The 25697-nt window shown below is 43.9% G+C and overlaps 1 protein-coding gene across 1 annotated transcript; it reads right to left on the reverse strand.

Moving 5' to 3' along the window:
• Positions 1-1587: 1587 nt before the first annotated feature.
• Positions 1588-25461, reverse strand: mmp14a (matrix metallopeptidase 14a (membrane-inserted)). Its single transcript, XM_042327167.1, has 11 exons — positions 24955-25461; positions 10499-10647; positions 10093-10215; positions 9488-9795; positions 8737-8898; positions 8123-8249; positions 7715-7724; positions 6270-6408; positions 5936-6086; positions 5643-5758; positions 1588-3523 (listed from the first exon to the last, which is right to left on the reverse strand). The coding sequence occupies exons 1-11, from the start codon at positions 25048-25050 to the stop codon at positions 3201-3203; spliced, it is 1704 nt and encodes a 567-aa protein (XP_042183101.1). The 5' UTR covers positions 25051-25461; the 3' UTR covers positions 1588-3200.
• Between the last annotated feature and the right edge of the window lie 236 nt (positions 25462-25697).

The following is a 25697-nucleotide window of genomic DNA, read 5'->3' on the forward strand; positions in this document are numbered from 1 at the left end:
CCATGTTCATAATCATTCAACTTTTATTTGCATTTTCTGTTTAATAACGGATGTAATAAAAAGAACGATAGCAAAAATGTGTTATTTAAAAATGATTTCATACTCCACATTTGGAAGGGCCACAAGGGGGTCCGAAATTGTTGTCACAGGGGCACTGGTGAGTAGGGATGTGAGGAGAGGTAATGAGAGGAGCTGTGAGGAGAGGAGATGTGAGGAGTCAAGATGTGAGGAGTATGGATGTGAGGAGATGTGAGGAGTCAAGATGTGAGGAGTATGGATGTGAGGAGAGGAGATGTGAGGAGAGGGGATGTGAGGAGAGGTAATGAGGGGAGATGAGAGGAGTAGGGATGTGAGTAGAGGGGATGTGAGTAGATGAGAGGATATGTGAGGAGAGGGGATGTGAAGAGTAGGGATGTGACGAGAGGAGATGGGATGTGAGGGGTAGGGATGTGAGGAGAGGAGAAGAGATGTGAGGAGAGGTGATGTGAGGAGTAGGGATGTGAGGAGAGGTGATGAGAGGATATGTGAGGAGAGGTGATGTGAGGAGATGAGATGTGAGGAGATGAGAGGATATGTGAGGAGAGGGGATGTGAAGAGTAGGGATGTGATGAGGGGATGTGACGAGAGGAGATAGGATGTGAGGAGTAGGGATGTGAGGAGAGGAGAAGAGATGTGAGGAGGGGAGATGAGAGGAGTAGGGATGTGAGGAGTAGGGATGTGAGGAGAGGAGATGTAAGGAGAGGGGATGTGATGAGAGGAGATGGGATGTGAGGGGTAGGTATGTGAGGAGAGGAGAAGAGATGTGAGGAGAGGTGATGTGAGGAGTAGGGATGTGAGGAGAGGAGATGTGAGGAGAGGGGATGTGAGTAGGTGTGTGACGAGAGGGAAAAGGAAAACAGAGCCTAGATTCTTGTGGTGAGTGGGGCAGTGGTTTCTGTTAGAAACCTCATAAATAGATCAGCGGGGGAGGGAGTGGGTTAAAAATTGGGGTGAGATAGAGGGGGGAGAGTGGCAGTAAGTTAAGGTTAGGATTTTTTCTTTCTAAAACCAATAAAATAATTTCAGCTTTACTGGACACCTCACTCTTAATTTAGCACACTCTTTCTTTCTTTCTTTCTTTCTTTCTTTCTTTCTTTCTCTCTCTCTCTCTCTTTCGCTTGGTTGGGGCTGGAGGCTCCGATGTTTTAAGAATTCCAGATGTAGTTAACAGAACTCAGTTGGAACACTGCACTCAGAAAAACGTGATCATTCCATCACTTTTTCCATTTCTCATTTCCCTGGGCTCATGGCTCTCTGGCCAAGTCCAAAACAACCTCCCAGCTTCAACTAGGCTCTCCTCTCCTCCACTCCACCCATGACCCCTGGTGAGCTGTAAACAATAGCTGGTTAACAACAAGTTGGAATGCACAGAACCAGAGAAGCAGCTCTTCATTCTGTTGTTTGCTCAGCATTCCTAGTCCTGTTTGAATAGTGGTGAGGCCAGGCTGCTATTTGTTAGTCAGTCCGAAGGCCATTCTCTTCCCCAGTGTGTGTGTGTTTGTGTGTGTTACGATAACAGAAAATCGCTACCAAAAAGTAACGCATTACTCATTTTAGAAAATATTTTTTATTTAATTTTAACTCATGAAATGCAAAAAGGTGAAACAGGCAAAACAATCTAATTCCCTTTTTTTTTTTAAATTGATATCATTATCATTATAAATATCATTACCGTTATCATTGTTATTAACAATTCTACTTCATTTTTCAATTTGTGTAATACTTAAAAACATTAAGCATCATCAGAATTGCTTATAAATAGTTTTGTTTGATTGTTCTTATATGCCAACCAAGCAATGGGAAAAGTAGTGTTTCAGAAAAGGAAACACTTTCAAAGTCGCCCAAGTCCACCATCAAATGTGAAATTTGGGAGCCATTTTGATTATCTTTGTCACGTTATTGTCTCTGTCCAGCAGGACTCGAAATGACAATGTACAAAAACAACAAACATCATTTACTGTACGACTACACCTGGAGAACAACAACAATAATAATAATAACCATAGTCATAATAATAACAACAACATTTATAACAATGATAGTAACAAAAACATAACAAACACGATAATACATTAGTATTTGGAATGGGGTGACATGTAATGAAACTTCACTGCCTTTCCATGGAGTAATATTGAAACTGGCTTTATTGTTGAGCCACTGGCTTTATTGTTGAGCCAAAATGGCTACTTTAATTCCATCCAACTTTGACTGCTTACTGAGACCAGGCTCTGTACCAAGGGCCTGTGCGATTTCAGATACATTTGTAAACTGGGTGGGGAAGCTTTTTTTTTAGGATACAAACAGTCTTTGACCCTCTATGACAAGACCTTAGCCTTTCTCACTATGACTCAAGGCAGGAGGGGTGTACAATATACAACACCTTCACATCTACCCCTTTATCATCTCATTAGCGGCGAGGGTAGTGCCCATAGCATGCTCCTCGCAATACAACCACAACTATAAGACCATGGTGCTAGCGTGAGCACAGTGAGAGACTGGGGTTAGTGTCTTCTCTCAGTGGTAGGAGAAAAGGAAGAGAGAGCTGTTCGTTTGTTTGTGTTCGGCCCTGGGTTTCATCATTAGAGCGAAACCAAAAATGAAAGCGCAAAGTAGCTGTATAAAGGTTTCAAATGTATATTCAGACAGCAGTTCAGCTGGAGTCGTCAAGTAGATGGGATGGAGATTTTAGGAGAGGAAGAATGAGAAGGGATAGAATGGAAGGACACATGGAGACGTGACAGTAGATTTATTGCAGATGGGGTGTCGACCACACGGAACGTTGATCACGATCATCATCTAATAATTCCCTTCCTCTGTGTTTTGTGTAGGGGCCTGTTCCTAATTTCAAACTCGCAGAGCTGTACATGTAAATAGATAACATACTTTTGTCTTTCCTGATTGACTCTCTCTCCTCCCTCTTCCCTGTCCCTCTCCCTCTTTCTCGTCTTCTGGGCTGTATACGAACCAACCAACCAAACCCCATGTCCAACAGCCCTTCCATTACCCCTTCTTTTTTAAAACCCCAACTCCTTTCAGCCTACTTTACTCACCCTCATCCCTACCCTTACCCTCCCAAACCCCCTTTTCTTTCAATCTTTCAATTCATTCAGTCGCTCTCTCTCTTTCTGTTCCTCTGCATTCTTCATTCGTTCAGTTGGTCTCTAGACCTTGTCCAGTAGAGATCTCTGGCAGTAGAGGAGACGTCGTGGTGTCCCGTACTTCCTGAAGAACAGCAGGGCTCCCAGAGTGAGGACCACGCAGACCAATAGGAGGAGAGGGATCACCACGGCCGCCGCCGTGGCCCCGCCTTCTCCCTCCTCCACCTCGATGATGATCACTTCCTCCTCGCCGTCCCGCTTCTTAGGCTCCTCCCCCGCGCAACCCATCCATTCGCTGAGCACTGATTTGGGGTAGCCCGACTCCACCCTCATGTGCTGGTTGTTGAACTTCCAGTACTTGTTGGCTTTGTAGAAGTAGGTGTAGGCTGGAGAGAATGTTAGAATAGAGGAAGGATGAAAGGTCCGATATAAATCTAATTAGAAACTGGGTGGTTCGAGCCCTGAATGCTGATTGGCTGACAGCCGTGGCATATCAAACTGTATACCATGGGTACGAAATAAACCTCCTGTAACTACATTGGTAACCAGTTCATAATAGCAATAAGGCACCTCGGGGGCTTGTGATTATTGGCCAATATACCACGGCAAATACCACGGCTCTGTCCAGACACTCCGTGTTGCGTGGTGCATAAGATAAGCCCTTAGCCGTGGTATATTGGCCATATACCACACCACCTCAGGCCATTATTGCTTAATTATGATTACTTTCAGAAATTACAGTGTGTTGCTGTGGTCTATGATAGCCTCCTCTAATATCACAAAAGAACTGTCATTATTATCCTTTTCGATTTACAGTGCTTTGCGAAAGTATTCGGCCCCCTTGAACTTTGCGACCTTTTGCCACATTTCAGGCTTCAAACATAAAGATATAAAACTGTATTTTTTTGTGAAGAATCAACAACAAGTGGGACACAATCATGAAGTGGAACGACATTTATTGGATATTTCAAACTTTTTTAACAAATCAAAAACTGAAAAATTGGGCGTGCAAAATTATTCAGCCCCCTTAAGTTAATACTTTGTAGCGCCACCTTTTGCTGCGATTACAGCTGTAAGTCGCTTGGGGTATGTCTCTATCAGTTTTGCACATCGAGAGACTGAAATTTTTTCCCATTCCTCCTTGCAAAACAGCTCGAGCTCAGTGAGGTTGGATGGAGAGCATTTGTGAACAGCAGTTTTCAGTTCTTTCCACAGATTCTCGATTGGATTCAGGTCTGGACTTTGACTTGGCCATTCTAACACCTGGATATGTTTATTTTTGAACCATTCCATTGTAGATTTTGCTTTATGTTTTGGATCATTGTCTTGTTGGAAGACAAATCTCCGTCCCAGTCTCAGGTCTTTTGCAGACTCCATCAGGTTTTCTTCCAGAATGGTCCTGTATTTGGCTTCATCCATCTTCCCATCAATTTTAACCATCTTTCCTGTCCCTGCTGAAGAAAAGCAGGCCCAAACCATGATGCTGCCACCACCATGTTTGACAGTGGGGATAGTGTTCAGGGTGATGAGCTGTGTTGCTTTTACGACAAACATAACGTTTTGCATTGTTGCCAAAAAGTTCAATTTTGGTTTCATCTGACCAGAGCACCTTCTTCCACATGTTTGGTGTGTCTCCCAGGTGGCTTGTGGCAAACTTTAAACAACACTTTTTATGGATATCTTTAAGAAATGGCTTTCTTCTTGCCACTCTTCCATAAAGGCCAGATTTGTGCAATATACGACTGATTGTTGTCCTATGGACAGAGTCTCCCACCTCAGCTGTAGATCTCTGCAGTTCATCCAGAGTGATCATGGGCCTCTTGGCTGCATCTCTGATCAGTCTTCTCCTTGTATGAGCTGAAAGTTTAGAGGGACGGCCAGGTCTTGGTAGATTTGCAGTGGTCTGATACTCCTTCCATTTCAATATTATCGCTTGCACAGTGCTCCTTGGGATGTTTAAAGCTTGGGAAATCTTTTTGTATCCAAATCCGGCTTTAAACTTCTTCACAACAGTATCTCGGACCTGCCTGGTGTGTTCCTTGTTCTTCATGATGCTCTCTGCACTTTTAACGGACCTCTGAGACTATCACAGTGCAGGTGCATTTATACGGAGACTTGATTACACACAGGTGGATTGTATTTATCATCATTAGTCATTTAGGTCAACATTGGATCATTCAGAGATCCTCACTGAACTTCTGGAGAGAGTTTGCTGCACTGAAAGTAAAGGGGCTGAATAATTTTGCACGCCCAATTTTTCAGTTTTTGATTTGTTAAAAAAGTTTGAAATATCCAATAAATGTCGTTCCACTTCATGATTGTGTCCCACTTGTTGTTGATTCTTCACAAAAAAATACAGTTTTATATCTTTATGTTTGAAGCCTGAAATGTGGCAAAAGGTCGCAAAGTTCAAGGGGGCCGAATACTTTCGCAAGGCACTGTATATAATGCTCAATGGCACTCTAAAGAACATCCACTTTAACATGCACGCCTTGACACACTTACATCCTTCTTCGCTCATGATGGCAGCCTTAATGTTGTCGGGGACACCCTGCCATGTGTTGATGGGTTTGGGGTAGTCTCTGTCCACAGTCTGGGACTCTTCATTGAAACGGTAATACCTGACAGACAGAGACAGGCAGGTTACGGAGAGGGACGGGAGAGAGAGAAAAAAACAAAAGAGAGGAAGAAAGAAGAATAGAGGGACGGATAGCGGATGAAAGTGCTTCTTTTTTCAGATAGAAAGGTACACAGAAAAAAAATGAAGAAAGGAATGAAGGATGAAAGACAAGACTCACTTGGTCCCTCGGAAGTAGTATGTCTGTCCGGTGGGGGTGTAGAAGAGGGCAGCGTCCAGCTTGTCTTTGGGCAGCCCTGTGCCCAGCTCCTTCAGAGTCTTAGGGTAACCCTGCTCCATACTGGACTCTGTGAACACCCAGTACTTGTCACCTGGAGGGAGGAAGAGGGAGGAGGGAAGGAGGAGGGGAGAGAAAATCTATAAGCACACAGATCTGAAAAGGATACAAACAAAACAATAAATGACTACCAGTAGCTAGAATGGGCTTATCAATGACAATGCAAAACCATCATGCGAAAAACTGAAAAAGACATTGCCAATTGAAGTGAACCTACCCTTGAAAAATACAAATTTGCCATCGTTCCTCTCGTAGGCAGCGTTGATGTTTGGTGGCAGTCCCTTCCAGAAGTGACCGATGGGCATGGGGTAACCCTGGAGCACCTTGTTGTTCCGAACACGCCACAACCACTTATCCTTCACCGGAAAGACAGAGTGTTTACAGAGTACAGTACATACACACACACATAGGTTCGGTAGTTGAGTGACTTGATGTGCCATTCAGTCCTTCTCAGTGGGTGTAAGTGCATTTACAGTGCATTCGGAAAGTATTCCGACCCCTTGACTTTTTCCACATTTTGTTACGTTACAGCCTTATTCTAAAATGTATAAAATCAATTTTTTTCCCTCATCAATCTACACACAATACCCCATAATGACAAAGTGAAAAAAGGTTATTTGAAATGTTAGCATAAAAACAGAAATACCTTATTTACATAAGTATTCAGACCCTTTGCTATGAGACTCGAAATTGAGCTCAGGTTCATCCTATTTCCATTGGTCATCCTTGAGATGTTTCTACAACTTGATTGGAGTCCACCTGTGGTAAATTCAATTGATTGGACATGATTTGGAAAGGCACACACCTGTCTATATAAGGTCCCACAGTTGACAGTACATGTCAGAGCAAACACCAAGCCATGAGGTTGAAGGAATTGTCTGTAGAGCTCCAAGACAGGATTGTGTCGAGACACAGAAATGGGGAATTGTACCAAAACATTTCTGCAGTATTGAAGGTCCCTAAGACCATAGTGGCCTCCATCACTCTTAAATGGAAGAAGTTTGGAACCACCAAGACACTTCCTAGAGCTGGCTGCCCAGCCAAACAGAGTCAGGGAGATGACCAAGAACCCGATGGCAGTCGGGTTCTTGGTCTGACAGAGCCCCAGAGTTCCTCTGTGGCGATGGGAGAACCTTCCAGAAGGATAAACACCTCTGCAGCACTCCACCAATCAGGCCTTTATAGTAGAGTGGCCAGACAGAAGCAACTCCTCAGTAAAAGGCACATAACAGCCCCCTTGGAGTTTGCCAGAAGGCACCTAAAGACTCTCAGACCATGAGAAACAAGATTCTCTGGTCTCATGAAACCAAGATTTAACTCTTAGGCCTGGATGCCAAGCGTCACGTCTGGAGGAAACCTGGCACCATTCCTACGGTGAAGCATGGTGGTGGCAGCATCATGCTGTGAGATGTTTTTCAGTGGCAGGGACTGGGAGACTAGTCAGGATCCAGGGAAAGATGAACGGAGCAAAGTACAGAGAGATTGTTAATGAAAATCTGCTCCAGATCTCTCAGGACCTCAGCCTGGGGCAAAGGTTCACCTTCCAACAGGATAACGACCCTAAGCACACAGCCAAGACAACGCAGGAGTGGCTTTGGGACAAGTCTCTGAATGTCCTTGAGTGGCCCAGCCAGAGCCCAGACTTCAGATCTCTGGAGTGACCTGAAAATAGCTGTGCAGCAACACTCCCCATCCAACCTGACAGAGAGAATCTGCAGAGAAGAATGGGAGAAACTCCCCAAATACAGGTGTGCCAAGCTTGTAGCGTCATACCCAAGAAGACTTGATGCTGTAATCGCTGCCAAAGGCGGTTCAACAAAGTAAAGGGTCTGAATACTTATGTAAATGTGATATTTCAGTTTTCGCTTTGTCATCATCGGCTATTGTCTTTGATTGATGAGGAATAAAAACAAACAAAAAACTGAACAAAATATGGAAAAAGTCAAAAGGTCTGAATACTTTCCAAATGCACTATATGCCAATATGTGTATATTTCTGTGCCATGTGTTTCGGTGTGGTTATGTGTTAGCCTATGTAGTCGTTTATGTGTTCCATATTTACCTTAAAGACAAACATCTCCCCCTGAGGATGGCGATGGTGTCGAAGTGTCCCTCACAGACATCTGGTCCGTGTCCGGGGTGGTCTGGTTTGGAGGGTCTGGTGGGGCGGGGGGGAGGGGGAGGAGCTCCGGACGACCCTGTGGTCGGACACAATCAAGACAAAATGAGGAAAGACGATAACCAGAGGTGGACTTGAGTGAGAACTGAGTTGACAAAATGAATGTGAAGTCCTTCTTTCTGTGAACTAGACAAGAACTTCCTGCCTGTTTAGCCTTCCTGAATCATTATAAAGAGACAGTCGGTATTAAATATTTCTGTAACATTCCAGGAACATTGCTATAACATTCCATGAAACTACACTCTTAGAAATAAAGGTGCTATCTAGAACCTAAAAGGGTTCTTCGGCTGTTCCCCTGGGTGAACCCTTTGAAGAACCCTTTTTGGTTCCAGTTAGAACCCTTTTGAGTTCCATGTAGAACATTTTCCATGGAGGGTTCTACATGGAACCCAAAATAGTTATACTTGGAACCAAAAAGTATTCTACCTGGAATAAAAAAGGGTTCTCCTATGGGGACAGCTGAAGAACCCTTTCGGAACCCTTTTTCTAAGAGTGTAGGAGTTTACCATAGACTGCCTGGATGCCGCGGCGATCGTCATCAGGCAGCTGGAAGTTCTCTGTGTCCATCCACTGATAGAATGGAGCCATGATGGCAGACGGGTCGTTGGAGTGTTCTAGACCCAGGGCATGACCCAACTCATGGACCGCAACCAGGAACACATCATTACCTACAGAGGTAGAGAGAGAGAGATCGAGAGTAGAGCAAGAGGAGGAAGAAGGGAAAAGGTGGGAAGAGGGAAAAGACAGTTTGAAAAGAGAGTAAAAGTAGCACGTTTACCAAACAAAGTACAGACGCGCCCGAACAGTACTGTGTAATTCAGACTGACTTAATTCCGACTTCCAGACAACCCAGTGAAAAACACTCAGGTGTCTATTTACACTCGCTCCCACTCCCTGTACCTCCTGTTTAAGTCTCTACGCTTCTCCCCCCCTTCGCTTCTCATCTCCTCTCTCCCCTGGTCTCGCCCCTCTTCCAGCTCTCACTCTTTCTGATAATTTCTCACCTTCAGTGGAGGTTGGTGGGAGGAGCTATAGGGGGACGGGCTCATGGTGATGGCTGGAATGGGATAAATGGAACGGAGTCAAACGTGGTTTTCATGTGTTTGACACGTTCCATCTGTTCTGTTCCAGCCATTACCATGAGCCCATCCTCCTATAGCTCCTCCCACCAGCCTTCCCTGCTCACCTTCTCCCTCTTCCTCCCCCTCTCCCTCACTTTCCTCTTCCCCTCTCCTCCCCATTTCCCTTGTCTCTTACCCCCTTGGTCGGCGTAGCCGGTAGTCCAGGGCTCGGCGTTGTCAAAGTGCGTGTCGCCCCCTATCCCGTTCCCGGGGAAGTACGCGTGGGCCAGGAAGCCGCCCTCGCCATCGAACGGCGTGCTGTCGCCGTGGAAACCCTCAGAGAACGAGAGCATGATGTCAGCGTACTTGTCGACCTTGTCCCTGATGTGGCTGTAAGGGATCTCACGGAAGCGGAGAGGGATGGCTGCCTCCCACACCTTAAATGCCCGGCGGATAGCCTCGTATGTGGCGTGTTCCCCAATCTTAGGGGTGTAGTTCTGTATGCTAGGTGAGGAAAAGGAAGGAAATAGCAGATTTGACGTTTTAAAGAATAAATATATAATAATGTCTTCTGAAATGTGTATTGGTTGCGTTTGTGCAACCTTTGCTAGATGCAATCTCAATATGATCCCGTTTTGATTGATTAATATTCCTTAAGAGCTCTAGATCTAACAAGTTACTTGAGATAAATATTTTATTTATACTGTATGTGTAATTCTTATAAGTGAAAAGTGAACTTTAAAGACTTTAAGAGGAAGTTAGACTCACTGCTTACATATTAGCTGTGCTGTGTAGTCTTACCTGAAAGTGACTTCTTGTTTGTCCCACTTCAGCCCCTGTACGGCGTATCTCTTCCTCCTCAGGTTGCTCTTCAGCTCAGATCCAAACTTGTCTGGTACGCCACAACGCGGCCGCTTCATCGCCCTGGCAACAGCAAGACACACCTGTTTGTTACCTTTAACCATGTTACAAACTGTACAATGTCTATATCTGAGTAAATCATTAGAGCATATGAATGGGTTTTGTACCACATCTGGGGTAATAACATCACTTAAAGTGGGTTAGCTGTTCTGTATACAATTCTGAGACTACAATTCTCACGAGAACTTTAAAAACAGCCAACAGCATGAATCTTTATCAATACATTATGCGCATAACGCTTAAATATTTGCATTCTTTGACTTTGTCCTGCTCACTCAGGACTCACTGTAGGGTGTTGGTGTCCATAGAGCCGGTGACGGTGAGGCCGTAGAACTTCTGCATGGCTGTGATGGCCGTATTGATGGACTTGGGGGAGCGGATAGCCTGGGCCCGGACGTCCCCTGGAGGCAGGTAGCCATACTGCTGAAGCCACACCTGGGATAGAAAGAGGAGAGATGGGAGGGTAGAGACCGTTAGACCCTGGACAATTCAATGTCTTTGAAGATAATGGTAGAAAGGGACACACACACACACACACAGACACAGATAAACACACATCTCTCTCTCTCCTCATTCCTCTCTTTCTCTCTGGATTTTCCCACCATTTCCATCAGCCAGAAACAACACAGAAACCGACCCAGGATGTCATTGTAAAGAATGTTTTGTGTGTACATGTGTGTCAATATCTGTGGGTGTGCCTGTTTGCCTACTTACAGTGCTTATCTGAACGTGCGTGTGTGAGTGTGTGAGGGTGTGAGTGTGTGAGGGTGACAGAGAGAGATTGAAAAAGATAGAACGAGAGCGAGAGAGCGAGAGAGATCTGGGTGGGTGGATGGGAGTTTTAGTATCCAGTGTTTGAATAAACCGATGCAAAGCTGACATTGAACCAAAACCGTGTTGTACCCAGGAACACACACTCCCTTCCTTACAACAGCAAACAGACAGAGATTGGCCAGACTGAACACACACACACACACACACACACACACACTGAATTATACAAAAAACTATTCTTATTGCAAGAGTTACTGCAATGTAATTCCATTTATACACATTAAAAACTTGCTCCTTAGCTTATGCTTGGCATTTTAAAAGGAAACTGTGACCTTGTTGTGGGATTGTAAGGAGAAATGAGGGAAGAGAATCGAGCCAAATAAATCACAGTAGAACCATAACACTGATGTCATCTCAGACGTGGATCCCCAGAACTTTGTCTTTTCTCTCAGTCAGAACCACGGGGGCTCATAGAAAATAGACGTGTGCTTTCTAGACCCTACATGCCTATGTAGAGGGAGAGAGGAGTGACATCTATACTAACAACATCTATGATTCATTTGACATTTTAGTGATTCAGCAGAGGCTCTTATCTTTTCCCCCAGTGGGCATCGAACCCACAACCGTGCTCTACTAACTGAGCCACATGGGACCGCATCTGAGTAGTGGTAGTGAGGCTTTTAACCAGGTGAGATCATACTTAACCAGATGAAATATAGCTTAGCGACTATCCTGCGCCATTCCCAGAAAGTTGTAAGAAGGTTGTATGCAAAATAACCATAGGACGACCACGCTCTCACCAAGATGTAAGAAACATATGGTTCTCAGAACGTTATGCGTTAGCTGGGTATGGCGTTTCAGTCAAATGTCTGACCAAGAAGTGCTAAATTTTCACCTATCTCGCTCTCAAATACAAGAGCAGTCATGCGGAGCTGCTTAAGCCTCTGGCCTTAGTCTAAAGTTACAAACTGACTACATCAGTGCAACAGTCTCTCTATTAGAGAGAGCGAGAGAGAGAAAGAGAGAGAGAGAGAATGAGAGAGAGAGAGATGTCCTCAGACAAACATCAACCTAATGGAGATGATTCATTCTAGTCCGACGTAATGTTATCAAACATCATGGACAAGTTTGTTCATGTGTGTGGGTGAGAGACAAGATGAGTGTGCGCGCGTACTTGTGTGTGTGTGCTGCACAGACAGGCAGTCAGTGAGTGTCTCAATCTTTTCCACAAATTCAGTCAGTGGAATTAGAGAATTCTTCTGTAATCCCAGAAAAAGCCCAACCCTCTCTCTAATTTATTCCATCTCTCTCTATCTCCTTTTCTCTTAAAACCCCCAACCATGTGTGTCTATATAATAGTATACATTTTATAGTTAGTTGGGTGAATATAGTCAGCCTTCCTCTTTCCTAGAATGTCTCTCTCTCATGTCGTTTTAGATGAGAGGTCTTTTTTAATATCGAGAAGAGTTGAATTTAAATGAGGGAGGAAAAAGGGAGGAGAGTAAGAGAGTAAGAGTGAGGAAATGGCTGGCTTGTACCTGGGCAGAGATATTACCACACACAGCCACGGCAGACAGGGTGAAAAACAAGGTTCAATTATAGGCTGCAGAGTGAGGTAAACTCTCCCTTTGCTCATGTCAGTACTGCAACCAGCCCCGTCTTTCAGCAAGACCTACACACTGTATCAATCCATCTGGTCCCCACCTCCAACAACCTCTCTCCATGTCTGTATATCTAACTCCCTCCAAGCTCCCTCTCTCTCTCTCTCTCTCTCCACCCCCCTCTCTCTCCATCTCTCTATCTGACTGCTCCTAGTGTGCGCTGTGGCTCCACTGTGGTGACGAGTCTGGCTCTGTGAAAACACTTTCAGCTCAGTCAGGATGAAAAGTTTCCCCCACAACGAGAAGACTCTCTCCTCTCAGTCTACCTCTCTCTCATTTCTCTCCCTCTCTATCTTGGTCTCCTCTCTCCACCACTTGTTCCCCACCCTCTGCTCTTCCCCCTCTCTCTTTCTATCTCCCAAAGCCTCACATCCCCTCTGACAACGCCAGCTATCCCATCATGCAACTCTCCTCTGGAACTCCCAGCAGCAGTTCCAGTCAAAGGTTCTATTTAGTAGGACTTCTACGTCGCTTATTGCCAGCCTTGGGGTAACTACAAACCCATGTGTGTGTGGTCATAGCCTAGGGTCATGTAACTGCAATTTTAGTAAACAGACGCAACTCCCTATAAGTTACGCAATTTGCAGTGATTCATATATTCTAAGGAAATGCATTTCAACAAAGACAGGCTGTGTGACCTGCAAAATAAAATAACGAGTAGATTGATGACAAATATATATCCTGTCCAACAGACACTCATGAAAGTATTAGACACCCGGAGGATAAAGTAGCCTGATAATATACTAGTACCTACTGTATACTACCTACTGTATACTCACTACTGTATACTACCTACTGTATACTCACTACTGTATACTACCTACTGTATACTACCTACTGTATACTCACTACTGTATACTCACTACTGTATACTACCTACTGTATACTCACTACTGTATACTCACTACTGTATACTCACTACTGTATACTACCTACTGTATACTACCTACTGTATACTCACTACTGTATACTACCTACTGTATACTCACTACTGTATACTACCTACTGTATACTCACTACTGTATACTACCTACTGTATACTCACTACTGTATACTACCTACTGTATACTCACTACTGTATACTACCTACTGTATACTCACTACTGTATACTACCTACTGTATACTCACTACTGTATACTCACTACTGTATACTACCTACTGTATACTCACTACTGTATACTACCTACTGTATACTCACTACTGTATACTACCTACTGTATACTCACTACTGTATACTCACTACTGTATACTCACTACTGTATACTACCTACTGTATACTCACTACTGTATACTACCTACTGTATACTCACTACTGTATACTCACTACTGTATACTCACTACTGTATACTACCTACTGTATACTCACTACTGTATACTCACTACTGTATACTACCACTGTATACTACCTACTGTATACTCACCTACTGTATACTACCTACTGTATACTCACTACTGTATACTACCTACTGTATACTCACTACTGTATACTACCTACTGTATACTCACTACTGTATACTACCTACTGTATACTCACTACTGTATACTACCTACTGTATACTCACTACTGTATACTACCTACTGTATACTCACTACTGTATACTACCTACTGTATACTCACTACTGTATACTCACTACTGTATACTCACTACTGTATACTACCTACTGTATACTACCTACTGTATACTCACTACTGTATACTACCTACTGTATACTACCTACTGTATACTCACTACTGTATACTCACTACTGTATACTACCTACTGTATACTACCTACTGTATACTCACTACTGTATACTACCTACAGTATACTCACTACTGTATACTCACTACTGTATACTACCTACTGTATACTCACTACTGTATACTCACTACTGTATACTACCTACTGTATACTCACTACTGTATACTACCTACTGTATACTCACTACTGTATACTCACTACTGTATACTCACTACTGTATACTACCTACTGTATACTACCTACTGTATACTCACTACTGTATACTACCTACTGTATACTCACTACTGTATACTACCTACTGTATACTCACTACTGTATACTACCTACTGTATACTCATTACTGTATACTACCTACTGTATACTCACTACTGTATACTACCTACTGTATACTCACTACTGTATACTACCTACTGTATACTCACTACTGTATACTACCTACTGTATACTCACTACTGTATACTCACTACTGTATACTACCTACTGTATACTCACTACTGTATACTACCTACTGTATACTCACTACTGTATACTACCTACTGTATACTACCTACTGTATACTCACTACTGTATACTACCTACTGTATACTACCTACTGTATACTACCTACTGTATACTCACTACTGTATACTCACTACTGTATACTACCTACTGTATACTACCTACTGTATACTCACTACTGTATACTACCAGGGATGTGAAACTTTGATGGGGGTCCCCCCCCCATTTTTTTTGCAGTTTTTCTGCTAATTTCGTGCAATTCTACAAAACGTTCCATAAGGTGGAGGCAAATTTTTTATTTTACCTTTATTTAACTAGGCAAGTCAGTTAAGAACAAATTCTTATTTTCAATGACGGCCTAGGAACAGTGGGTTAACTGCCTGTTCAGGGGCAGAACGACAGATTTGTACCTTGCCAGATCGGGGGTTTAAACTTACAACCTTCCGGTTACTAGTCCAACGCTCTAACCACTAGGCTACCTTCCCTGTTTGACCATCAGTTATCATATTAAAAATGGCAATGGGCACAAGCCCAGCTAGTAATTTGACCATGCTTACTGCAAGTTTAGATAGCTGGCCATTAGACTAACTTACCAATATATATCATAAGTGTCACGTCCTGACCTTAGTTCCTTGTGTATGTCTCAGGGCGTTTGGTCAGGGCGTGAGTTGGGGTGGGCATTCTAGGTTTGTATTTCTAGGTTTTGTATTTCTGTGTTTGGCCTGGTATGGTTCCCAATCAGAGGCAGTTGTCGATCGTTGTCTCTGATTAAGAACCATACTTAGGCAGCCTGTTTTCCCATTATGGGTTGTGGGTAGTTGTTTTCTGTGTCTGTGTTTTCCATACAGAACTGTTTTGTTTTTAAAATGTATTTCTCTTGTTCTTTTGTATTCTGTTTTCAGTTTATTAAATATATTATGGACTCCTCATCAGAGGAAGAAGAAAACCATTACAGAACTACCCACCAAGAAAGGACCAAGCAGCGTGGTAACCAGGAGCAGAGGGTTCTGGACTCCTGGACTTGGGAGGAGATATTGGACGGCAAGGGACCCTGGGCACAGGCTGGGGAATATCGACGCCCCAAGGAAGAACTGGAGGCAGCGAAATCTGAGCGGTGGCGATATGAGGTAAGGTAGCGCAACATGCACGAGAGGCAGCCCCCCAATTTGGTGGAGTCAGGCGAATGACCTGAGCCAATTCCCCGTGCTTACCGGAAGAAGCGCAGTACTGGTCAGGCACTGTGTTATGCGGTCAAGTGCACGGTGTCGCCAGTACGCGCTCGTAGCCCGGTGCGCTATAGACCAGCCCCCCGCAAGTGCCATGCGAGAGTGGGCATCCAGCTAGGGCGTATTGTGCCGGCTCAGCGTATTTGGTCTCCAGTATGCCATTTCGGCCCAGGGTATCCTGCGCCGGCTCTGCGTGCCTTGTCTCCGGGGCGCTGGGAGGGTGCCGGGCAAATGTGGGCATTGAGCCTAAGGGAGAGGTGCGAGTGGTATGCACCAGGTCTCCAGTGCCCACCCACAGCTCGGTTCAACCTGTGCCTGCACTCTGGAGGGTCCGCGGGCTAAAGTGGTCATCCAGCCTGGAGGAGTGGTGCCAAGGCTGCGCACCAGAGCTCCAGTGCTCCCCCATAGCCCGGTCCATCCGGTGCCTCCTCCACGCAACAGGCCTCCTGTAGGTCTCCCCAGCCTGGTGGGTCCTGTGGCAGCCTCACACACCAGGCTGTCTCTCCGTCTCCTCCCTCCAGGTTCTCCCGCCTGTCCGGCGCTTCCAGTCTCCCTCCTGTCCGGAGCTGCCAGAGCCGCCCGTCAGTCAGGAGCTGCCAGAGCCGCCCTTCACTCCGGCGCTGCCAGAGTCTGCCGCCTGTCCTGCGCTGCCAGAGTCTGCTGGCTGTCCTGCGCTGCCAGAGTCTCCCGCCTGTCCGGCGCTGCCAGAGTCTGCCACCTGTCCTGCGCTGCCAGAGTCTGCCGCCTGTCCGGCGCTGCCAGAGTCTGCCGCCCCGCGCTGTCGCCGGCGCTGCCAGAGTCTCCCGCCTGTCCGGCGCTGCCAGAGTCTCCCGCCTGTCCGGCGCTGCCAGAGTCTCCCGCCTGTCCGGCGCTGCCAGAGTCTCCCGCCTGTCCGGCGCTGCCAGAGTCTCCTGCCTGTCCGGCGCTGCCAGAGTCTCCCGCCTGTCCGGCGCTGCCAGCGTCTCCCGCCTGTCCGGCGCTGCCAGAGTCTCCCGCCTGTCCGGCGCTGCCAGAGTCTCCCGCCTGTCCGGCGCTGGTATGGCCTGGTATGGTTCCCAATCAGAGGCAGCTGTTTATTGTTGTCTCTGATTGAGAACCATACTTCGGCAGCCTGTTTTCCCACTACGATTTGTGGGTAGTTGTTTTCTGTCTTTGTATTAGTTACCAGACGGAACTGTTTCGGTTGTTCTTTTTGTTTACTTTGTAGTGTTCAGTTCAGTTTAATAAAATGACAAACACTTACCATGCTGCATATTGGTCCGATCCTTCCTACTCCTCCTCAGAAGAGGAAAACCATTACAATAAGGTGTTTAAGCAAGAAGCAATTCTGCCAAGCGTGAAGATACTGCAGATATTTGGGTTTCAAGCAAACTGAAAAGAGCTGTCTTCAGCCCTCTCAGTCCACATGTCTTTTATAGTGGATCTGGTTTTCTTTAGGCAGCGGAATTAGTGGCATCTTTTCCCGACTCTCTTTTTTAATAGTTCACTGATGCTGAGAGAGAGAGAGTGAGAGAGAAGAAAAAACAGAGAAAAGGAAAATAAAATGCTCATTGGGATTGACGTATGGAACGACAATGAAGGAAAGTGAGAAAGAAATGGGGGATAAAGATGTAAAAAAAATAAAAAATAAGAAAAGGGTCAGAAAATAGGGGACAGGAGTATTAAAGTTTAATTTTATATTGAGGGAGACGGAGTTGACTGAGTCAGTTATTCCCCTTCAGACGGTGCCAACGGAAAAAACAGACACCAGAGTTTGGTCGTAAGCGGCTCAGTCTGAGAGACACATTAGCCTCCCTGGCCTCCTAGTGTGGCGTCCCACTTCTCTGACCCATTTCAACACGAACCGGGGCTACACGCTAATGCTAACTGACTAAATTACTTTTACTGTATATACACGCTTAATACAATGTAGAATACCTGAGTTCTAGGCTAAAGGAGCGACCATTTATAACATAATAATACACTTGGCTACTCTTAAGCCTACCCCTCAAGTGGCCAAGTATGGCCGAGTCAACACTGGACGCTAGCTTGCACATGGCTCCAGTCTACACAATTAGACCCAACCAAACCGTAGGTGTCCTATGCATATTGTTAAAGCCTATCAGTTTATGAGCCTCAATTTCCTATATGAACCTGGGTTCATATAGGGATATAACGATTCACCGATACACATCGGTCCCTGATTAAATAGTTTAAGATATGAGTGCATAGGTCCGGGGGCCCCAAACCGATCATGCATTGGTAAGAAAATCCATTCAAACATTACGAATCAGCGGTTTACAATTCTTTCTACCTTCCGAAAATACCTCTCATCTTTTGTGACAACTGCGTCCTCTCCTTCAGGGTTGAACTAAGCATGGAATTATGTTGACAGTCATTGATCTACAGGTCACTTTGCATACCAAACAACCCCAGGCAATATCAGTAATCTAGTCAAACTGCTTGAAGTGCGAAGTTTGATACATGCTGATCGGGGCTTACATTAGATTTGATTTTGATTGTTCAGGTTCACCATCGGCAATAGTTTTGGTAGTTTTGCTTGAAACAATCAGTATATGTGGTCATTTTTAGACATACAGGGTAAAGTTGATCATTTCATGACGAGGACAGCCAATCACCTTTGCTACCTGCACTGCATGGTCGAACATCTTCTACCTGCACTGCACGATCAAACTTTTTCTACCTGCACTGCATGGTCGAACATCTTCTACCTGCACTGCACGATCAAACTTTTTATACCTGCACTGCATGGTCGAACATCTTCTACCTGCACTGCACGATCAAACTTTTTCTACCTGCACTGCATGGTCGAACATCTTCTACCTGCACTGCACGATCAAACTTTTTCTACCTGCACTGCATAGTCAAACATCTTCTACCTGCACTGCATAGTCAAACATCTTCTACCTGCACTGCATAGTCAAACATCTTCTACCTGCACTGCATAGTCAAACATCTTCTACCTGCACTGCATGGTCCATCAACTTCCAAACAGTCTAAACCTGTGGTTCCCAAACTTGTTATAGTCCCGTACCCCTTCAAACATTCAACCTCCAGCTGCATACCCCCTCTAGCACCAGGGTCAGCGCACTCTCAAATGTTGTTTTTTTGCCATCATTGTAAGCCTGCCACACACACACTATACAATACATTTATTAAACATAAGAATGAGTGTGAGTTTTTAACACAACCCGGCTCGTGGGAAGTGACAAAGAGCTCTTATAGGACCAGGGCACATATAATAATATAATAATAATAATAATCTCTTTATTTAGCCATCTTACATATAAAACCTTATTTGTTCATCAAAAATTGTGAATTATTCACCACAGGTTAATGAGAAGGGTGTGCTTGAAAGGATGCACATAACTCTGCAATGTTGGGTTGTATTGGAGTCTCAGTCTTTTTCTACACACAGTCTGTACCTGTATTTAGTTTTCATGCTAGTGAGGGCTGAGAATCCACTCTCACGTAGGTACGTGGTTGCAAAGGGCATCAGCGTCTTAACAGCGCGATATGCCAAGGCAGGATACTCTGAGCGCAGCCCAATCCAGATCTCTGGCAGTGGCTTCTGATTAAATTCAATTTTCACAGAACCGCTTGTTGCAATTTCGATGAGTCTCTCTTGTTCAGATATCGGTAAGAGGACTGGAGGCAGGGCATGAAAGTGATAACGAATCCAGTTGTTTGTGTCATTCGTTTTGGGAAAGTACCTGCGTAATTGCGCACCCAACTCACTCAGGTGCTTCGCTATGTCACATTTGACATTGTTCGTAAACTTGAGTTATTTTGCACAAAAAAACAATACAATGATGGAAAGACCTGTGTGTTGTCCTTGTTAATGCAGACAGAGAAGAGCTCCAACTTCTTAATCATAGCCTCAATTTTGTCCCGCAAATTGAATATAGTATCGGAGAGTCCCTGTAATCCTAGATTCAGATCATACAGGTGAGAAAAAACATCACCCAGATAGGCCGGTCATGTGAGAAACTTGTCATCATGCAACCGGTCAGACTCGTGAAAATGATGGTCAGTAAAGAAAACTTTAAGCTCGTCTCTCAATTCAAAAAAGCATGTCAATACTTTGCCCCTTGATAACCAGCGCACATCTGTATGTAACCATTTTCACTGTAGTGTCCAAAACGTCTTTCAAGCAGTCAGGCTTTCCCTTGGCAGCAAGAGCCTCTCAGTGGATGCTGCAGTGTACCCAAATGGCGTCGGGAGCAACTGCTTGCACGCGCGTTTTCTCCCTGTCATGGCTTTTGCGCCATCAGTACAGATACCAACATATATTGACCACCAAAGTCCATTTGATGTCACAAAGCAGTCCAGTACTTTAAAAATATCCTCTCCTGTTGTCCTGGTTTCCAGTGGTTTGCAGAAGAGGATCTCTTCCTTAATTGACCCCCATAAACGTAACAGATATATACCAGGAGCTGTGCCAGGCCTGCCACATCTGTCAACTCATCCAGCTGTAACTCATATAATTCTCTGGCTTGTATGCGAAGCAGTAATTGTTTCAAATCTCCTGCCATGTCACTGATGCATTGTGAAATAGTGTTGTTTGCTGAAAAACTCCTGTGGATTATTTCTCAAATTGCCATGTTTTGTTTCTCAATGTCTGCGCAAGAGTGAAGATTTCATCGAGTTGTGAGATAGTACTTTTGCACATATAACACACCTTGGCTAAGGAAAGGCACTACTCCCAATAAGTGAATCCCAAATCAATGTAGTTCTCATCATATTTGCGCCTCTTCGATGGTCCAACGTCCCTGTCTGTTGTTCAGTGCTTTCCCGGGTAAAGGGGCAGTAGCTCTCCGGCTGCATCAAATTTACAACTGTCAGTGTCCATGCTAGCTGGGCTAACAACACATGCAGAATTACTGATGCTAGCATTGGATGTGCTCGGGGAAGCAGAACAACTTGTCATTGACAGGTGCAGGTGTAGTACTGCCGGTAGTAGCAGTACTACCAGTAGAGTTGGTATGTGTCTCTATGGACGCAGGCCTTACTTTTTTAACCATTTATCCATTTTCGAGCAAACAGAATGAGCAGCAGCTACGTTTAGCTACATACGGACCGTTAGTGGAATTCCCGCGAGAGAGTAACGGTTAATGTGATTGGATGTCAATTATTTGACTAGGCTACCTGTATTTGACATTGTGTTGTTATTTCATTGAACACTAGAAGGTTTCATTTTATTTTTAGCAGTGAAACGAGGCTACTCAGACGAGAAAAAAAAATCACCCAAAATGTATAGCCCCATTGGAAAATATAGATGTTTGAAAATGTGTATGAAAATGTGAAGAAAAAAATGAAATAATAATAATTTTTTAACATAAAAATTAATTATTTGGCGTACCCCCGACGGCATTGCAAGTACCGCTGGGGGTACGCGTACCACAGTTTGGGAGTACCTGGACTAAACCATTTGATTATGAGACGGGGGTTACACAAAGTTGTGCTATATATTCATGGCTTTGTCATAGCTATTTTTTAAAGATAAATATTAATACATTACTAGCTTTTAATCTGCACAAATTAATTAGTGGGTGATGGGGGGTGGTAGATTCCCAGTTTCCATTATGGCTCAGCTCAGGTGCCTATACACCACATAGACATAATTTACACACACACACACACACACACACACCAATACACACCTAAGAGAGGCCCTGCTCATGAGCTCCATCAGCAACAGATTATAATTTATCATCGAAAATGACTGTGTTTATGCATCGAATCGCATCGATTCATACCGAATTGCTTCAAACTAAAACATATTGTTCTTGTATCATATTGGAGCCCGTGTATATAGATACACATCGAATTGTTTTGAAAGGGAAAGTTGCAGATCCCTTAATCATCTGGGCCACGAAGGCTAAATTCTATGTCTACTGTTATACAAATAATGGGTTCTAGGACGAAAACTGCCGGGATAGTACTTGAGGGGAATGGATAAACACACCATCTCTCCATAGACATCCGTCGGTTGGTTTGTTTTCCCTGTGGCAGATAGATTAACTGAATATTTTCCTGCCTGAAAATGTTTAAGTGACAGCGAGCACTTGTAGAACAGCACGCGCCAGCACTTTTCCAATAGGGTGCTTCAACCATACAAAAACAACCCAGACAAACCATAGAAATATAATCAATAGAGCAGACATTCCCATTCAAGTGAATGCTCTGTGATGGATGGATCTGTATACTCAACAATATTGAGTATACAGATCATAGAAATAGAACTATTCATTCTATTTCTATGGTACCCACACTGTCCATTTAAAAAAAAAATATTTAACCTTTATTTAACTAGGCAAGTCAGTTAAGAACAAATTCTTATTTACAATGACTGTCTAGGAACAGTGGGTTAACTACCTTGTTCAGGGGCAGAATTTTTACCTTGTCAGCTCGGGGATTCAATCTAGCAACCTTCCGGTTACTGGGTCAACACTCTAACCACTAGGCTACCGGCCGCCCCAAATTACTGTGGTCTGAGAATGTATCCCCGTTCTAGTATTTCTATTTCTATGGGCCTAACCCATTTAGGATTTGACCCCTGGCATGACCTCTTCCCTGTGATCCCGAGACACGCTAGTCACCTTGCCTCCAGATGTCTGCTGTTATCGTGTTTGAAAAAAACTTCCAAGGACTTCCAGATTCAGACATATGTTGCGGAGATCTGTGAAATGGATTGTCTCATTTTCATTCCTTTCCACTTCCATTGGCTAAGATAAAGTCCAACCAGCAATTTTATAAAAGTGAGACAAGGTGTTATTGTAAATAAAAGTGAATTAAAATGAAATAAAATGAGGGTTTTTTCCTGGATTTATAGTATGTGCACAAAGTAATGTACATATAGAGAGTAAAGAGGTATTTTGTGATGTATAGCTCTTTTTTGTTTACTATCCCATTTCAAAAAGCGCAGCCCGATCTTTAGAGGAGCCTATGACTGTGAATATTTGCTAAGACATTCTCCTCACTCATCACAGCTTTAAGTTAAATTGTAGGCTTAGCCTCCCTGGCCTATCAAGTTGGACTCTGTGGGCAGTGACTTAATACTAAATCACTGAAAGGAATGTCCGAAAATTCTACTCCTACTAAGTTCGGTGCTTTCATACCGTAAATCGGAATTTGTCAGCATAAAAATCAACCTCCCATCCTCTCAACTCAACCCTATTCATTACTTAGCCTATTCGTCACTCTCGTGCTCTGTTCTTTTATCCCTTCCACACAACAGACATCGTATTCATCACAGTTTACCGTTACATACAGTGTACTACACACAGGTGATGTAAACCAGAAACCGTTAATTAGTGATAATCCCATCTTCCATCATGGCTGCTATGGGCAGAGTAGGTAGAAGTTGCCCTCGACCGCTGTTCCAGGGTCAGATATTTCCATCTTGCTTATGGCATTCCTTGGGATTTGGGGTTGGGTAATCTGCCGACTCCAGTACGAGCATGGGCAAATTTGATGGGACTTCGGGTGGCGTTATGGGTAGGATTTGGAATGGGTAAACGGAGCCTAGATCTGTCATGGACCCAGCATCAACATCTGCAGTCTTATTGTGACACTGTATGCTTTATTACCGTCTCAGTGTTGTGTGTGCACTTATTACACTATTATCACAGGGTTATAGATGTTGTATTGATTGGTCCACTAAACTGTGGCCTCGTAAATGGACAGTCTCCCAGGCATTTCTAACTGACAGTGCAACCAGTGGTTGACCATGTCTCGCTGACTGCATAAAGAATAGGGTGCCATTTCAGACGTCCATCATGTCTGGCTGACTCAGACACCAGCTGTTTGTGGTCACTGAGTCAGGACCTGAGTTCCTCCAAGCATCCTGTCTTTCTTAATAAGAACAACCTCTATGGGTAGGCTAGGAGAAATGCATGGAGAAATGCATGAAATGCATGAAAAGACTAGGAGAAATGCGTGAGCACCATTGGATACCTTTGACTTGGCCATTGGCTATTGCAGTCATGGCTAATGTTGGTTATTCTTGATGGTTTTGGATGTATCTAAAAGCACACTGTGATGGGTAGATAGAGAGATCTGTAATTCCCGAAGAACAGGATCTAGAATTACCCCAGGCCAGAGGCATCATGTCACCTAATATTTTTGAAGGGACACCATGACACAATATAGTGTGACAAAATATAGTGTTTGTGTAGGCTACACTTTAGTAGTGTCCCATCAGTTGGGTATGGGTATGATGCCTCTGTTGCTCCAGACAGTCTTCATGTCCAGTTTGCTAAAAGAGAGAACAGCTTCCTCTCCAGTCTCCAGTCTCTCTCTACCATAACTCAGTACAGATGAAAACCATTACCCCCCACCCACCCACCCGCCCCCCACACACACACACACACACACACACACAAACACACCACAGCCCCCAGTTTCTTAGAACAAAGCAGCTGACTTGAATTTTCACAACTCTGTACTCCCCCAATGCTTTTACCCCTCCTCACTTCTTTCTCTTTTAAACCACAAAATCTGAGTCATGTTATTTTTCTGACTATTATTTGCATTTTCATCTCTTTTTCAGATTCTACTGAAATGTTCACTTTTCACTCACTGTTTTAACCTTGCCTTTCAATTGCCCTCAATTTAAAGATCATGCCACCCCATCATGAAAGATCAAGAGAAAGAAAATAGTGCCAATTATGAAGACTGGTACAGAAAGAAGTGTAGACACAGTTGGCAATAACACATAGTAGTTGATATATACCCCCACCCTTCTCGTATAAACCTTAAGCAATGTCTGTCTTATTATACTTTTAAATAGTTTTTAAATAGTTTCTGAGTTTATGCATGTTGTCATAATGATTTACCTCTGCTTTTACTTCGTTTTCCGTTGAAACAACTCCAAAGAACAGTCCGCACGCCAGCGTCAGGAGCTGGATCACCTTCTCAAGCCGGGGTAACATTCCTCTATATATGCGAGTTACCCAAAAAGGAAGAGATATAGAGAACCTCACAACGGGATTGCTTCTATTGGTTTTCCACGTTATCAATTATAATCCGTCGGGATGATCTTTAAAAAACAAAATAATATGCCACTAATCTGCCCTCATGGATACTTTCTTGCCACACTTCAAGTTCTACACAACAAATCCTTTGTGGTAGAAAAAAATATTTAAATACATGTAAAAAAAATATATATAATCTTACAAATCTGTTCAAAAACTCAAATCCAGATGTTGGTGGGAAAAATCGCTGCAATCTCAGCGCTTCATAGTTCCTCTCTCTTTTGTCCCCCCAAATTATTTTCTTTATTTCCCTCTATTTTGACATCGCTCTCTGACGTGTGGACGTGGTTGTGCTAGCTAGTCGGAACTAGGAAACTCGGAAATGCCCGACTTGCTGATTCGTTGATCGCGGCACGTGTATAACTACAATCAGTTAGCAAATCGGACATTTCCAAGTTTCCTAGTTCCAACTAGTTGTGGAACGCGACAAGAGTCCTCCAACAGATAGATAATAGAGAGAGAGAGACTAACTATTTGCACATAGTTACAACACATTTGAAATATTTGAAATGTCTCTATTCCTTTGGAAATTTTGTGAGTGTAAT

The sequence above is a fragment of the Oncorhynchus tshawytscha genome, linkage group LG09, assembly GCF_018296145.1.
Source record: "Oncorhynchus tshawytscha isolate Ot180627B linkage group LG09, Otsh_v2.0, whole genome shotgun sequence".
Lineage (NCBI taxonomy): Eukaryota > Metazoa > Chordata > Actinopteri > Salmoniformes > Salmonidae > Oncorhynchus > Oncorhynchus tshawytscha.

Excerpts from the sequence above, each read along its gene's own strand:
- mmp14a (XM_042327167.1), bottom strand. The coding sequence starts at position 25,050 with ATGTTACCCCGGCTTGAGAAGGTGATCCAGCTCCTGACGCTGGCGTGC. Across the intron at positions 9,796-10,092 it reads AAACAAGAAGTCACTTTCAG|CATACAGAACTACACCCCTA; the intron begins GTAAGACTACAC and ends TTCCTCACCTAG. Across the intron at positions 3,524-5,642 it reads CATCATGAGCGAAGAAGGAT|CCTACACCTACTTCTACAAA; the intron begins GTAAGTGTGTCA and ends CATTCTCTCCAG.